Source organism: Chelonia mydas, chromosome 12, assembly GCF_015237465.2.
Source record: "Chelonia mydas isolate rCheMyd1 chromosome 12, rCheMyd1.pri.v2, whole genome shotgun sequence".
NCBI lineage: Eukaryota > Metazoa > Chordata > Testudines > Cheloniidae > Chelonia > Chelonia mydas.
The window spans coordinates 31,580,954-31,596,981 of NC_051252.2; the positions used below are offsets into that span (position 1 = coordinate 31,580,954).

Below are 16,028 nucleotides of genomic sequence, written 5' to 3' on the forward strand. Positions count from 1 at the left end.
TCTGGATGGTCAGGGCATCTAGCTTTTCACATCTAGCTTGCCGGTTTAAAACCCACAATTTCAGCAAAGAGACCAAAGGCCATGCAGTATGGAGCAAATCCTGGTCCCTAGCATGTGGTTTCTCCTAGGCAGGGTTGAGACAATATTCTGTGGGTGAACATAGAGCTTCAGGCCCCAGGGCTATCAGTTTGACACCTTTTACCAGCACTAACCACACACATGCAGAACACTTACAGAGAGTGGGGAAGAGAGTTTGGTTGTGTTAAAAGTTACTCTGTTCACTTCAGACTCTATTAGAAACATAGGAAAAAACAATGTTTGCTCAAATCTGCTCAGAGCAGGTCTAGCTGACATGGAAGTTAAAACCTGAGTGGTCTGGCTACACTGGAGCTCCCTTGGTCACTACCACCAGTACAGTAAGTAGACAAGGCAGCAAGGCTTGTGAAGCCCAGAATCATAATAAATTATACATTACACAAAGGCCCACTCTCCCCAAAGTTTCTCTGCTTTCCATTTGAGCATAAGCTTTCGTGAGCTACAGCTCACTTCAAAGCTTATGCTCAAATAAATTTGTTAGTCTCTAAGGTGCCACAAGTACTCCTTTTCTTTTTGCGAATACAGACTAACACGACTGCTACTCTGAAACCTGCTTTCCATTGTGATTCCTCCTGACCCAGCCACAGCTGGACATCCTTTGGGCTTCAGCTGTTTTGTTAAACTAGTGATTTACGCTATTTATCCCCACTTAATTAAAGATGTCTAAAAACCCAAAGGTTATATTATAGAGTTCTCTGCGTGTGTCAAACGAGAGCCAAGCAAACAGTTGCCTGACAAAAGATTAATCTCAACTATAGTATGCAATTCAAGTTATTATCACTAGGCTTGTTGATATCAAGAGTGAAGGGAGTAAGCTAAGACTAAACGGAACATCACAATTCATTGCTAGTAACTACATCACAGTTAGAAAAGGAGTACTTGTGGCACCTTAGAGACTAGCCAATTTATTTGAGCATAAGCTTTCATGAGCTACAGCTCACTTCATCGGATGCATACATGCTCAAATAAATTGGTTAGTCTCTAAGGTGCCACAAGTACTCCTTTTCTTTTTGCGAATACAGACTAACACGGCTGTTACTCTGAAATACATCACAGTTGAAGTTCATGCAGGTGATTTTAGCATAAAACATGCCTATGTTCCTTTCTTTTAGGATTTGCATTGACTGAAATTGGCTCAGTGCCATTGTGGTTTTTGAAAAAAAAGATTCAGATTACTAATGGGATTATTTCCTTTTATCTTTAACTAGATATTATAATTTTTCAAAATGAGCAATTTTGCTTTGGTATTTTATTTCATTTTTTAAAGAGAGTCATGCAAATTTTCAACATAAATTCCACCAATGGGTTATTTAACTTCGCAGGTCATTTGCTAATTTTGAAGATTTGATTCCAACGTTTTTGAAAATCTATTACTTAAATATATAGAAAACTTCTGTTATTTGTTTTTTAAACTCAACAGCTTTTGGTAATCCAAAATCTGTTTCAAACCCAGGAACATGGTTAATCCATTGTTTTTATTCTTCCTAGTTAGGGTACCAGTACTTCTGCGGATTAATAATTTACTGAGTTAAAAAGCAGAAGAATAGATGAGAAAATATATTCTAGATTGCTAATGGCTTTGGTAAAGATTGACAAAACTACTCCGTATGCATTACGAGTCAAAAACTGGAAGTGGAGGTACACATATGAAATATCAACGGTCATTCTTCTAGCCATGAAAAAAATGCAGTGCTTGCAGTGTTATGGATGTGTGTCACATCACTGGTTTACTTGCACGCTTCTTCTCATGAAATATCTGTATTATTCTCCTAGCAGACAGATTGCTTCTTATGGCAGACTTCAATCACAAGTATCACCCTATCACTCCAGTAGGATTTATCATCCCCATATAATTTATCGGATATCCTTGTACTGGAAAGGACTCAATGTGCTTACAGGGGTGCTGAAGTATCAATAAATAATAGAAATAAATGTATAATTAACAAGGTCACCAAAGGTAATCACTGCAGAATAGTTATAAAAATGATAGCAAGGATTTAGAATGTTTTGCTCATTGTAACATTTTTAGAGAATGTTTCTCTTTTTAAATAAATAAATAAAGCAAGCAAGCAAATGGACCATTACAGTTTCAAATAAATACATGAAATTTAATTTTTTAAACCAGGTACTTCTATTGATTTATAGAAGTCATGTGTAGACGAGTTTAGGGATAAATTCCCAGTTCACTGAGTCTTCCTGAATATAAGCAAAGTTTAGAGAGATGTCTTTAAAGACTCCCATTTGTAAGAAGGGGGTGGGGAGGGAATACCCCAACTAAGCTCTTAGAAAGATAGTAGTCTAATTTTTTTTATTTTTTTATTTTTTATTATTTGCAATTTAAGTACATTTTCTATAGGTTTATAAAAGGGAAATCTTGCCAGACAAACCTGATTGATAATTTTGTAGTAAAAAAAAAAACAAAAAAAAAACCCACAACCTAGAGAAAGCAGTAGTTTTAATATATTTGGATTTCGTCAAAGCAGTAGATGCAGGACCGAGGCTCAGCTGGCTTAAATTGGTGATTTGGCTGATTTACACCAGCTGAGGATCTGGATCTGATCTTGTGAAGTTTTGCTCATAACATTAAATCATTAATTCAAATAGGACTTGGGTAGGAATAATTTCCTGTCAAATGAAAACTGGTTGAAGGGCCATAAAAGAAAAGTTAATGATAAACAGCAGTGTATTGAGTTGGGGAAGATATCTACGGGGCCACTACAGGAATCAGTGCTGGATTTGATCAGGAAGACAAAATAAACTACATTTTAATGAATTTCACAAATTATATTAAAAAGAAAAGGAATACTTGTGGCACCTTAGAGACTAACCAATTTATTTGAGCATAAGCTTTCGTGAGCTACAGCTCACTTCATCGGATGCATAAAGTGGAAAATACAGTGAGGAGATTTATATACACACAGACCATGAAAAAATGGGTGTTTATCATACACATTGTAAGGAGAGTGATCACTTAAGATGAGCTATTACCAGCAGGAGAGTGGGGTGGGGGGAGAGAAAACCTTTTGAAGTGGTAGAAAGGTGAAAATACCAGAGAAATAGTACATGGGACCCTACAGAGATTCTGGAAACAGACAGAAAGTAATAAAAGACTATATTATACTGAGTTCAGTGGGGACTTCTGCTTAAAAAAGAATGCCATGAATTGGACCAAAATGATATTCATTTTGGAATATTGCTAGAAAATACACAGTTGTGTAGCCCAAGAAGCAGATTTTGTGCTCGTCCTGTGTGATTATCAATAAGTATGCTACGTCTATGTATGTATGTTTAAACACCTGTAGGAAGACAATCTAGAACACAGATATTCAATGAGAAGTGTGAAAAACTATAATGCCAAAAGAGACTTAAGAGTGTGATAGTGAACTACAAATTAGAGACAAATGTGCACCATGGAATAGTAGAAAAGCCAATAAAATTTTAGGCTGCACAGGCATCATATCAGAGAACCAAAGAATTCTGTTAATCTAATCAGCTTCCGAGCACATCTTTACAAAAGAAGTATTGACAAATTTAGAGAGGAGCAACAAAAATTATCAGGAGACTGGAAGGGCTGACCTAGGGATAGGCTTTCCGTTTTTTTTTCTAATTTTGGGTGTTTATATTAATATGAATTATGTCCCATTTGGAGGGGGTGAAAATAAGTTCTCATTTATATTTTTAAAATGTTTTCCCTGAATGTCAGAAATCTGGCCTCCTCTGATTCAACTTGATCTCAGGGATCAGTTCCCAGGAACTGACCTTTAAAGTCCTTCGGTTCCCTCTGCAAACACACAATCTTCAGCACTGGGGGGGAGGGGAGGGGAAGAGAGAGAAAATTGGGATGGGGGAAGTGTTGTGTACATTTAATAAAACCTTTTCTCAAATTGCTGCTTCTGTGTGGTTTTACACATCAAAACAGATATTTGTTCTGAGATCTAGAAGGATGTGGGAGGCAGACCAGTTGAGAGTCTCTGGGTAAAAAGATAAAAGGGGTAAAAAATAGGGTGACATCATAGTAGGGGTCTACTGTAGCCCACCAAATAAGGAGGAGGAGGAGGTGGATAAGGCATTTCTAGAACAAATAACAGAAATATCCAAAACACAAGACCTGGTAGTAATGGGGGACTTGAACTATCCAGACATCTGTTGAAAAAGTAATTTGGCAAAACACAAAATTTCCATTAAGTTCTTGGAATGTGTAGGGGACAACTTTTTGTCCCAGAAAGTGGAGGAAGTAACCTGGAGTAACAACCATCTTAGACTTGATTCTGACCAACACGGTGGAATTGGAAGTGAATCTGAAGGTGGAAGGCATTTTGGGTGAAAGTGAGCATGAAATGATGATTTCATGGTTTTAAGGGAAGGAAGGAGTGAGAGCAACAGAATAAGGATAATGGACTTCAACAAACTCGTAGAACTAGTAGGTAAGGTCCCAGGGGAAGAAAAATCTAAGGAAAAAAGGAGTTCAGGAGAACTGTCAGTTTCTCAAGGAAACAATATTAAAAGCACAATTGCAAACTATCCTGAGGTGAAGGAAAGATAGGAAACATAGTAAGAGGCCAATATGGCTCTATCAGGAGCTTTTTAATGACCTGAAAAATCAAAAAGAAATCCTACAAAAAGTGGAAATGAGAACAAATTGCTTAGAAGGGGTATAAAAGAATAGCACAATCATGTAGAAATAAAATAAGAAAGACTAAGGTACAAAATAAGGTACACCTAGCAAGGGACATAAAAGGCAATAAGAAGAGGTTCTTTAAACACATTAGGAGCCAGAGAAAGACGAAGGAAAGTGTAGGTCCTCTGCTTAGCAGAGAAAAAGAGCTAATAACTGATGACATCAATAAGGCGGAGGTGTTTATTGCCTATTTTGCTTCAGTCTTCACCAAGAAAGGTTAACTGGTGACCAGATATTCAACACAATTAATATTAACAACAAGGGGGAAACAATGCAAGCCAAAATAGGGAAAGATCAGGTTAAAGAATATTTAAGTAAGTTAGATGTTTTCAGTTTGGCAGGACCAGATGAAATTCATTATAGGGTACTTAAGGAACTAGCTGAAGCAATCTCAGAACCATTAACAATTATCTTTGAGAACTTCTGGAGGACCGGTGGGGTCCCCAAAGACTGGAGAAGGGCAAATATATCTTTGAAAGGGAGAATAAAGAGTTCCCAGGGAATTATATACCAGTCAGTCAGCCTAATTTCAACACCTGGAAAGATAGTGGAATAAATTATTAAACAATCAGTTGGCAAGCACGTGGAGGATAATAGGGTTATAAAGGAATAGCCAGCATGGATTTATCAAGAACAAATGATGCCAAACCAACCTAATTTCCTTTGACAGAGTTACTGGCCTAGTGGATAAGGGAAAGCAGCAGATGTGTTATACCCTGACTTTAGTAAGACTTTTCACACAGTCCCACATGACATTCACATAATGAAACTACGGAAATGTGGTCTAAATGAAATTACTATAAGGCAGCTGCACAAATGTTAAAAGACCTTACTCAAAAAGTAGTTTTCAATGATTCACTGTCAAACTATCAGGGAAATTTGTGGGGTCACCAGGGGTCAGTCCCTAATACTATTCAATATTTTCATTAACGACTTGAATAATGGAGTGGAGAGTATGCTTATAAAATCTGCAGATGACACCATGCTGGGAGGGGTTGCAAGTAGTTTGGAGAACAGGATTAGAATTCAAAATGACTTTGACAAACTGGAGAATTGGTCTGAATACAACAAGATGTGAAATTCAGTAAATCCAAGAGCAAAGTATTTCACTTAGGAAGGACAGATCTGCACAACTACAAAATGGGGAATAAATTGGCTGGGCACTAGTACTGCTGGAAAGGATCTGGGGGTTATAGTGGATAACAAGTTGAATGAGTCAACAATGTGATGCAGCTGCAAAAAGGGCTAATATTCTGCAGTGTATAAACAGGAGAGTCGTATGTAAGACACAGGAGGTAACTGTCCTACTCTGCGCAGTACTGGTGAGGCCTCAGGCTTGAGTACTGTGTCCAATTCTGGGCACTACACTTTAGGAGAGATGTGAACAAATTGGAGAGAGTCCAGAGGAGAGCAACAAAAATGATTAAAGGTGTAGAAAAGCTGACCTATGAGGAAAGGTTAAAAAAAAACTGAGCATGTTTAGACTTGAGAAAAGGAGACTGAGGGGGGACCTGATAAGAGTCTTCAGATGTTAAGGGCTGCTATGAAAGTGACTGTGATCAATTGTTCACTGAAAGTCAGACAAGAAGTAATGGGCTTAATCTGTAGCAAGGGCAATTTAGCTCAGATATTAGAGGAAAATTTCAAACTATAAGGGTAGTTAAGCTTCCAAAGAAGGCTGTGGATTCCCCATCTCTGGAGGTTTTTAAAACAGTTTGGACAAACACCTGTCAGGGCCAGTCTAGGTTTAACTGGTCCTGCCACAGCACAGGGGCTGGACTTGACTTCTCAAAGTCCCTTCAAGCCCTTCATTTCTATGATTCTGTCCATTTAAACCCAAATCTAGAAATGTTTATGTGGGAAAATAAAGAGAACCAGATATACATATGGGCTAAGAGTGAAACAAGTATTTGAAGGATGACAGAGGAAGAGAGAAATTGTAGATGTGCATATAAACATATGGGGATGGGAACATTACAGTTGAATATCAGGAGGAACTAACTGACAGGAGAGTCATACCCTATGATCACATTTGAAGCAAAACTCCCCATTACGATCCACAGGAAGTTTTGCTTCTAATTTGGCCACACAATATTGCCCAAAGATGTTGACTACATTATAGAATCTGCCAAGGAAACAGTGGAAGTCCCAGTGTTGGGGACACGTAAAACATTAGAAAATAGACTGACGAGAACAATCCTATAATAGCAGGGAGTTGGACCAGTCAATCCGATAGATCTCTACCTTACACGGTTCTATATCTTCTGAAATAAATGTTTAGCTTTGATCAGGTCTAAAATCACATGCAAAACTTTGAGTAGATTGTAGCTGTGAAGGGAGAACAACAAAATTTGCAAATGCCATTCTACCCAGCTGCATTTTTGCATGAGTGTGGGTTAACAGACTCAAGAGGACTTAGGCTCTGCCTCCGTGATTTGGGTGTAAACTGCCCTCACAAAATTAGTGCTGCCATTTTTGTACATGAATTCTAGCTACAGAGCTGAGAACTTCTGCCTCTAATTACCTGGTTTTCACCCACAGTCATGATTGTAAGCATTCGAATGTGCACCTACAAAAGGGAGTTTTTACCTTCTGAAAACTTACCCTGCCATTTCTCATGTCCAAGTTTAATACATACTAGAATTCAGATCCTTGTGTTTGCCCATGCAGATCAGGTAGATAGACACCACGCTACATGATTTTCACAAGCAAATGCAAGTTTGTTCCCATAAGTCATAGAATGTGTGTGTGCAAAGCCTGCCCAGAAAAAGTGGCATGCATAAAATTGCACCTGTACATTTAGTGATATTTGTTCAAATAGATCTAGAGTCTGTACAGCGCTTCAGAGATGTAAAGCACTTTGCAAGCTTAAACAGTGAAAAGAAGTAGTTGCCACCTGAATGTCTTATTTCTCTACATCTGTAACTCATCAGGGCAAATTTTGTGGTCTCTGAAAATTTACCTATACATCCAAATCTTTCAGCATAAATTAGAGCAGAATTTGGCCCATCATGGTTAGGGTCCTGAATTGGTAAGGCACTTAAATATGTACAAAAGTTTAAGGATATGCGTAGTCTCACTAAATTAAAAAATAGGCTCACTGGAGTCGATAAGAAAACTGCCATTGATTTAAATCGGCAGGATTTCACACGTAGAAGTCAATAAGAGTAGTCAGTCAACAGGGCTACTCACATGCTTAAAGTTATATATGTGCTTACACGTCTTGCTCAATCAGGGCCGTAATGAAAACTACCTGCAGAAATTTATGAAATATTGTTCCCCTTTTTTAAATGATTAGGAAAGATGTTGTTCTTGCAATAATAATAGCCTCTTATTTCAACACCAGTGTGTCAAGGTCTTAAAGATTTTGACTAGTGTTTATGAATAATTTGATCTAATAGTAAATCAAGCGGTAAATTAGTCATCTTTCTAGTGGCTTTTATTACTATAGCATTTGTAGACTTTAAAAATGTCACTGACCATAGTACTATAAACAATAAATTAGCCATAAATCTACGCATTTAAAGTTGTACTGTTCCACCTGACTGATACAGACTGCCCTAACTGAACTGGTGGAAGAACTGAAGGCCAGGGTTTATATATTTCACTCAGACACACAGAGCTTACCATGCTATTGCTGTGGTAACAACTTTGATGGTACAATGATGTACATCAGTTTATTTTTTTTAAAGTCATAGGAGCAGAACAGGAGCCATTTGAAATCTGTTAAATATCAATAGAATAACACAATTTAGGTAACCAGAATTTCCCACACAGGATAAGCAAAGAAATACCAACTTGTCAAAAATGGATCTGAATTACTACATGTCCATAAAGCACTTCAAAGATGTAAGGGCTTTGTAAACACTATTATAATTCAAAGTACTTAAGTTACAATGGCCAAAATATACATCTCTAACAACAAGTACAGTTTTATACAGCAAGAGAAATTATCTTGCAAAGGCATGCATGTCGAACTGTTTACTTTTCTTTATCCACAGATCATGAAGGAAGTTCGGAGAGCATTGTGCAATGCATCAGCTGATGACAGTAAACTCTTACTTCTCAGCGCAGTGGGAAGTGTATTCTGTAGTGGCCTAGATTACTCCTATTTAATTGGCAGGTTATCCAATGACAGAAGAAAAGAAAGCACTAGGATTGCAGAAGCTATAAGGTGACCCAAGCTCACATGTGATCTCTAAATTATGAAATGCAGTGTGTGATTCTAAAAAATATTTGTCAGGTCCAAGAGTGTTGTATATTTAAGTGTTGATTGTATGCTAATTTCAGTCCTACAAATTCATTTAACAAGAAAAAGGAATGGGTTTGCTGTAGCTTTTTCTTATGAGACAGAACTCCTTTATTTCTAGTATGTGTTAAAATTTATTTAGTTCCACTACCTCAGTGTATTTCAAAATTCTTCCTCTAGGCTCAAATTCAAATTGAGATGTAACTTTGTTTTTTAAATTAGCTGTAGCTTCATGTTTTAACATTGTTCCTCGAAGCCAGATATTTTACTTGTTTCAGTTTTCATCATTTTAATGAGTTTCAGTACAAATGGGGATCTATGACTTAGTAGTGTTATATTAATATAGCAGGCTTCTCATGTATTTCAGAGCCTTATTAGAAAGGTTTCTGATATTTTTCTTACATGTAATTTATACGTAAATGTAGTTCTATGTTCAAAACTAAAACATTGTTTTGCTTAACATGTCAGATTATTTTAATAGAAACACAGGGTTTATGAAGTACTGTCTATAAATCAGTCTACACTACAAACCATCAAGTGTTCCCATTATCCACAAAGGTATAAATATATGACCAGATCTTCAGCTGGTGTATAACAGTGTTACTCCATTAGAGTCAATAGAACTACATCTTTTTACACCAGCTGAGGACCTGGCTTAGACTTACTATTTCCCAGAAATAGGTATTCCTCTTCTGAGAGCTTTCAAATTTTATGCAGTACATTCTGACATTATTATGAAGGAATCCAACTAGAGGGGATGGTTTGCTATAGATCTGGACTTCAGCTATATTAGGACAACTTGTTTAATTGTTTCATGATATAACTTAACAGAATTATCTAACAGAAGCCAAGCCATTTTAGTAATGACCTCAGTCTGTTGATTACCAGTGTCTTGGTTACTGCTGTGACTATTGTCAGTTTCAGGGCAGTTGCAGTCTTGGGCAGAGACCCGCATCTCACTCCATCCTGACTGCGGGTTCTTTAAGGCTACACAGTTCCCTGCCTACACTGTAATCTCCCCAGCAAGCTAGACTGCCAAAAAGGCCAGTGTTGGTGCTTTTCTTTCTCCCCGGGGGCTGCCACCTGTGTATTTCCCTCAGTTATAAGTTATCACACAGCTCATTCTAAGTAAGCACATGTATTCTTATGATAAAAGCATTACAGGGAAAACACATTAAAAACAATAAAAGAACCTACATGTATGCTAAAAAGCTGACCAGAGCTCACCCCAACCCAACCTTAAGCTCTGGTCAGTCCTTCAAAACCCACAACTGGGTTTTCCCTATGGTAATAAGTTCATAACTGTCTCAGATTCAGAAGCAGAATCCCAACTGCAGTACAGCTATTTCTTTATACAGCTTGGACATGTGATCTGCAGTCTCCAGGAACAGATAATCAGCCGACAATTACCCATTCCTCAGGGCACAGCTTCAAAAGGCGGAGTTTTTGCATAACTGGAAGTGGGGAATTAACCTCTCCCTAAGTAGATTTCCTGGGGAATACCTCACATTTAATGTCCCAAAGTCCATTCTTGCCTGGCACATTTTCAATGTAGACCTTTGAACTCCTGGGCCTCACATCACATCTGCCTCCTGGACGTTACATACAATCCCAGCTCACCAGAATATATAAGATTTGCATTGAATACAAAGGACCCCAAAAACACTTCAACTTAATTCATAAGGTCTCCCAAGAATACACAGGAAATTGCCATATCGGTCACAACTATTGCAGTACAATTTGGATACTTCTATTAGATATTTCTGAAACTCAAAGTAGAGATTAGATTTTATGAGCATGGAAATACGATATTCTTAAACTTTTAACTTAACAGTCAATGCTTTTCTGTTGCTCGATCATTCCTTGAAAAGGGAGAAGAGTTAATTGACTGACACAAAATAACACTGTAGTGAGAGAGAAAACATTGCTTTGTCAGTGGTTAGGGTGCTCAAATGTATAGTAAGTTACCCATGCCCATTCTCTGTATCAGCTGAGAGTGGAATGTGTTCATATCAATATTATGAGAGGAAAAGAAGAATTCTCACAGTGTATTCCTTCTGTCTGTGCTACAGCTTTCATATGTTGATCACAGCCTAAAACAACGGGATTGCACTTTATTTGTTTCACAGGCCTTTTGACGGACTACAAGCCCTGATCCTGCAATGAGAGCACTGTGTCCATGCCAAGCTCATTGCAAGATTCAAAAGTGCACATGAAGACCATATTTTCACATCTCCTCTTAGTAAAAACAAAAGCCTTCCAAACATAACATTTTCCCCTCTCACTGTAATAAGTTCCACTGTGCAACAGTGTTTACAACTTCCAGTGCAATTCTAAGAATATCCTCTCACATTCTGCTCTCCTCTCCTGGGGTCCCCACTTTCTCCTTGTAAGACTGTCTTGTTTCTGCCAGGCTGCAGACTGTCTCCCCATGCAGAACATTTAGCTGCCTCTGATCTATGAAGGCAGCCACAGGGGCAAAGGGAGATTCCTCTGCCTTCTGCACTTAGCAGTCTGGGAGTCTTGATTTTCCTCTGCGTTAGGCTTTTCCAGTTTCTGATCTGTACCAAAAATCAATAGGCTTGTGCCCATTGGTGCCCAGAATACTCTGAAATTTTGGAATTGATCAAGGTTGTCACATTACAGGCAGAGAAATGCATTTGAATTAATCATTGGGCCTTGCTTTGCTCAGCCAAGTGTGAACTATAATTTCCCTTAATCCCCTCCTTTTCCAGTAATATGTCTTTGCCTTCTGAACCCATTGATAGAGTACTCCTTACTCTACTTGCCTTGCCTGATAACCTGTTCCTAAGTTTTATTGTCCATTGTATGAGTGGAGCTCCTGAACTCCATCTTCACTCCTTATTTTCTCAGGAACTCTTAATATTGATCGTGCTGTACCTCTGAAAAACATATCACTGTTACTGTCAGTCCCTTTCATACATTGTAAACGCTAATGTTGGGTCATTTCAAAGTCTCCTCTCTTTTTTTATTTTGTTGTTGTTTAAACTAAACCCATTTCTCTTATATCCCAATCCAGCATAGTACCTAAGGCCATGCTTAACTTTAAGCCTGTATGTAGTCACATTGACTTCAACGGGGCTAGTCACATGGTTAAAGTTAAGCATACGCATATGCTTTGCTAAAATCAGGGCCTTAATCTTTCCGTGAGATCTGCTATCATCTCCAGCATCCAAACCCTGCTCTCAGATGCACAAGTATAGGTCTCCTTGAGCTCAACAGGAAATCTGCAAGCACATCCAAGGGCAAATGTCTTTAAAGGAATCATGTTCTTCCACAACATACTCCACATGAGACTTGGCCAGTAACAGTATCACCTCTTGCTTTGCATTTTCCTTCTGCTAATATAATTCAGTATTTTGTTTGCCTTCTCTCTTGCTGTGCACTGGTTTGATGGAACCCATAATTTGTCCACAATTACACCCACGCTTTTTCCTGATCAATGTACAGGCTGTTCTGTTTTGCACTGATTCCATACCCTTGTTCCTAGAAGGCAGGTGACTTATTTCTTATCTCTTATTGCACTAAATTTACTTTGTTCTAGCCCTCTCGCCTAAATGAGCGAACCCATTTTGCATTCGACTGCATTATTTCCTCTTCCCCCCCTTCACTTCAAATTTGCTGGAGATCTTTGTTATACTTTAATCTAAATCACTTCTAACAAAGATCCATCAAGTGACCTCTGGATACCACTCTTATAGTCTCATTTCAATGTAGTTTTTTCCAGTTTATGGTTCCCCTTTGTGTCTCTCTCTTTCAGCTTGTGTGTACTCTTTAGATCACCCTGTTTTTATCTCTATTCCGTGGCTCAGTATGATACCTTACCATTAATCTTTGATGCAGAGCCTTGGGTTCTTTAACATAAGTATACAACACTGCACCCATTGAGTTTTCCTCCTCTTTCATTCTGCAATATATTTAAAGGACTCCATCAAGTTAGCTAAGCAAGACCACCTGAATCCATGCTGACCTTCCTTGAATAGAGTGAGAGCCACTAAATATACAATCCATCCCTTACTGGTCCAGAAATAATACTAGCCCTAACCATACCGCAAAAAGTTACCATGTTCCAGGCATTCCAGTTACTCCACACAAACCAAATCCAATTTAAGAGAAATCATTTGATATTCCATGGTATTCTTATAAATTAATTACAGACAAATCAGCTGAACTGTTCATCTGGGGAAAAGCCCAGTTGGAAAATAGAAGGCATAAAAACTGAGCAAGGCATTTGACATTCAAATCTGTTTTTTGATAAGTAGTTTAAACTCAAGAACTAATTTAAGTGTTTCCCTATTCAAGAACTTCCTTTTTTTTATTTTAGGGACTTTGTAAAAGCTTTTATTCAATTTAAGAAGCCAATTGTAGTTGCTATCAATGGCCCAGCTCTTGGGTTGGGAGCTTCTATCTTACCACTGTGTGATATCGTTTGGGCAAGCGAGAAGGCTTGGTTTCAGACCCCATATGCGACGATCCGACTCACTCCAGCCGGCTGCTCATCGTATACATTCCCACAAATACTTGGTGTTGCTCTGGTAAGGCATTTTTCTCCTAGAATTGCTCAGCAGACTTGGTTAATTCCATACTGTTTTGCACTGTTTTTATGACTGTCACAGAACTTGACACATTTTACAGTCTCTGGTGAAGAGAGGCTCAAGGGACATTAGAAGAGGGGCCATTTTCAAGGATGTGTCAGGAAAGGGACAAAGTGCTTTGGCAAAGCTAATCTGGGAGGTTTCAAAGTATCTTTCTGCACCATGCTAGACTCGTGCAATGGCTAGTAGTTAATAAGGTACACTGGGGCTTGACACTGTGCTGTAAGCTTCACAAGTGTAAATCTGGAGTAATTCCATTAGTCACTTAGTTTACCCAAGTGTAAAAAAAAGATCAGAATTTGACCCCCATAATAGCTTATACTTGCTGTCCTGGATCAGTGCCATAGAATTGCCTATATACTGACAGTTACTCTTGTAAAATCACTGACATCAATATGCTGATATGAACAGCTAATGTATTTTTTTTAATTTGCCCATACCATGCTTAGATGTCACTGCCAAAAGCACTTTATAAGTACTTCTCTCTAAGGAGAAGGATGAAAATATTTGCAGGTCTTATTTGACCATAGCATCAGGCATATGTGATGTAGGAATGAAGGAAATCACCCTCCAAGATCTTGAGTGAGCCTTTTCTTTTGCAGGCAAATGAAATGTTGTTCTGCGGGAGAAAGCTAACGGCACAGGAAGCCTGCAGCAGAGGACTTGTGTCACAAGTATTTTGGCCAACAACATTCAGTCAAGAAGTGATGCTGCGAGTAAAGGAAATGGCATCTTGCAGTGCAGTGGTAGGAAATCTATCGGCTTTTGTTTCTATCAGCTAGATTACAACTTGTATTAAGGAATTAAATAGAAACCTGTTCAGGTATAGGCAAAAGGAATATATCGCTATAACTTCACCCTCACAGGGAAGGTGTGCTACAAAGGCTGATCATGTACTAGAGGGAACTCAATTCTCAACTCCTGTAGTAAAACCTCTGGAGAGGGGGGCTAATGGAAGGAAGTCTGTGCAAGGATTGCTCATGGATTTCTTCCCCAATTGTTTCATTGGGAGGCAGGTTGTTTCACTTCCCCCTTCCCAATATGGAATGGATTGATGGGGCTCATTGATGAACCTGGGGGATCCACACACAGAGTCAGGGAGTCAGCAGGAGACCTGTACCTCCATGCTGACTCTCTGTCCCACCCCGAAGCTTCTCCTCTGCTCCCTGCGGCATGCCTCCGATGGAGTTGCATTGCCACAGCCTTTAAAAGAGACCCCTCCCACAGTGAAGGGGAGCCAGTTGCGGGGGAGGGGAAATGTGTCCCTCCAGCTCCTGCTTTCATCCATCACCAGGCTACTAACTCCCTACCTCCCTCCCCCCATGCAGTTTCTGACCCCACAGAGCATTTTCTTGAAGTCTATGCAAGGATCTTGGGAGCAAAATCTGGTCCAAGGGGTCATTACTTCCCTGTTTTCTGATTGCAGCTTAGTGGCTGTTAAAACCTCTGCATAGCCCTCACTTTCCAAGGCCCTTTTCCTTGAGGCATGTATATTCCTGCACCAGCCCCATCTAAGCTTTTAAAAGAAATGTAACGTAAACCGAAACAATGAAAACCACAGCCTCCCTAGAAAAGCACTAATAAAATGAAAGCAACTGGTAGCCATTAGTACTTAATTCCTTAGTTATACTGCATGTCCCTGGCAGTCTTAGCACTCCTTGACTTCACTTAAAAGACCTGTCGTTCAAGAGACAGTAGAGGCAGACGATTTTTAATTAAATCAAGTGTAGATTACATCTCAGAAAACACACTCAGAACTAAATCCACCATGAATTGGTCTTTGGAAATGCAGCGTAAGCTTATCGGATCAGGCTGATACGTCTTATATTATATGAGCTGGGAAGCCGGGGCAGCGAGTTGTATCGGCCCGTGGTGCCCAGGCTCTAGCAATATTCAGGTCCCTGGGGCCCAGCTCCACCAATGTTTGGGAACGGGTCTCTGCCCTGGTCCTACCTGCCACCCCACGCACCTCCCCCCGAGTGTCTCCCAGCTCCCACGCACCTCTCCCGGCCCCCCCCCCGGAGTATCCCTGCCTCTCCCCTGCAGCTCCACGCTGCTGCCACTCTTCTGGCTCCAGGCATCAACTGCTGCCGCAGGGTCCTAGTGCCCCCACCCACTAGTGGCAGGGCAGGCTGCCCTTACCCTGCCCTTCTGCCTTGGACCCTTCCCTTTTCCAGCAGCACCCTCCACCAGCATAGGGGGCCCCCCGCCCGCAGTCACCACTCCTGCCCCACGTTGGGCAAGGGGCAGCCCCATCCTTCACCCCCAGTGAGGCTGCAGTGAGGGGCAGCAGCCAGGGCCGTCCCTAGCTGTTTTGTTGCCCTACGCAGCCCCAGGCTTCCACAGAGGGGAGCGGGGGCGGGGGGCTGGCCACAGGGCTCCACAAGGG

At 39.8% G+C, this 16,028-nt stretch overlaps 1 protein-coding gene across 3 annotated transcripts in view; it reads left to right on the forward strand.

The window, feature by feature from the left end:
- CDYL2 (chromodomain Y like 2) overlaps positions 1 to 16,028 on the forward strand; it is an 89,137-nt gene that overhangs the window by 67,153 nt on the left and 5,956 nt on the right. For all 3 annotated transcript variants that reach the window (XM_043525941.1, XM_037878266.2, XM_043525942.1), the window contains 3 exons: positions 8,776 to 8,948; positions 13,369 to 13,579; positions 14,242 to 14,385. In XM_043525941.1, the coding sequence (XP_043381876.1) occupies positions 8,776 to 8,948; positions 13,369 to 13,579; positions 14,242 to 14,385 (528 nt within the window). The remainder of the gene's footprint in view (positions 1 to 8,775; positions 8,949 to 13,368; positions 13,580 to 14,241; positions 14,386 to 16,028) is intronic.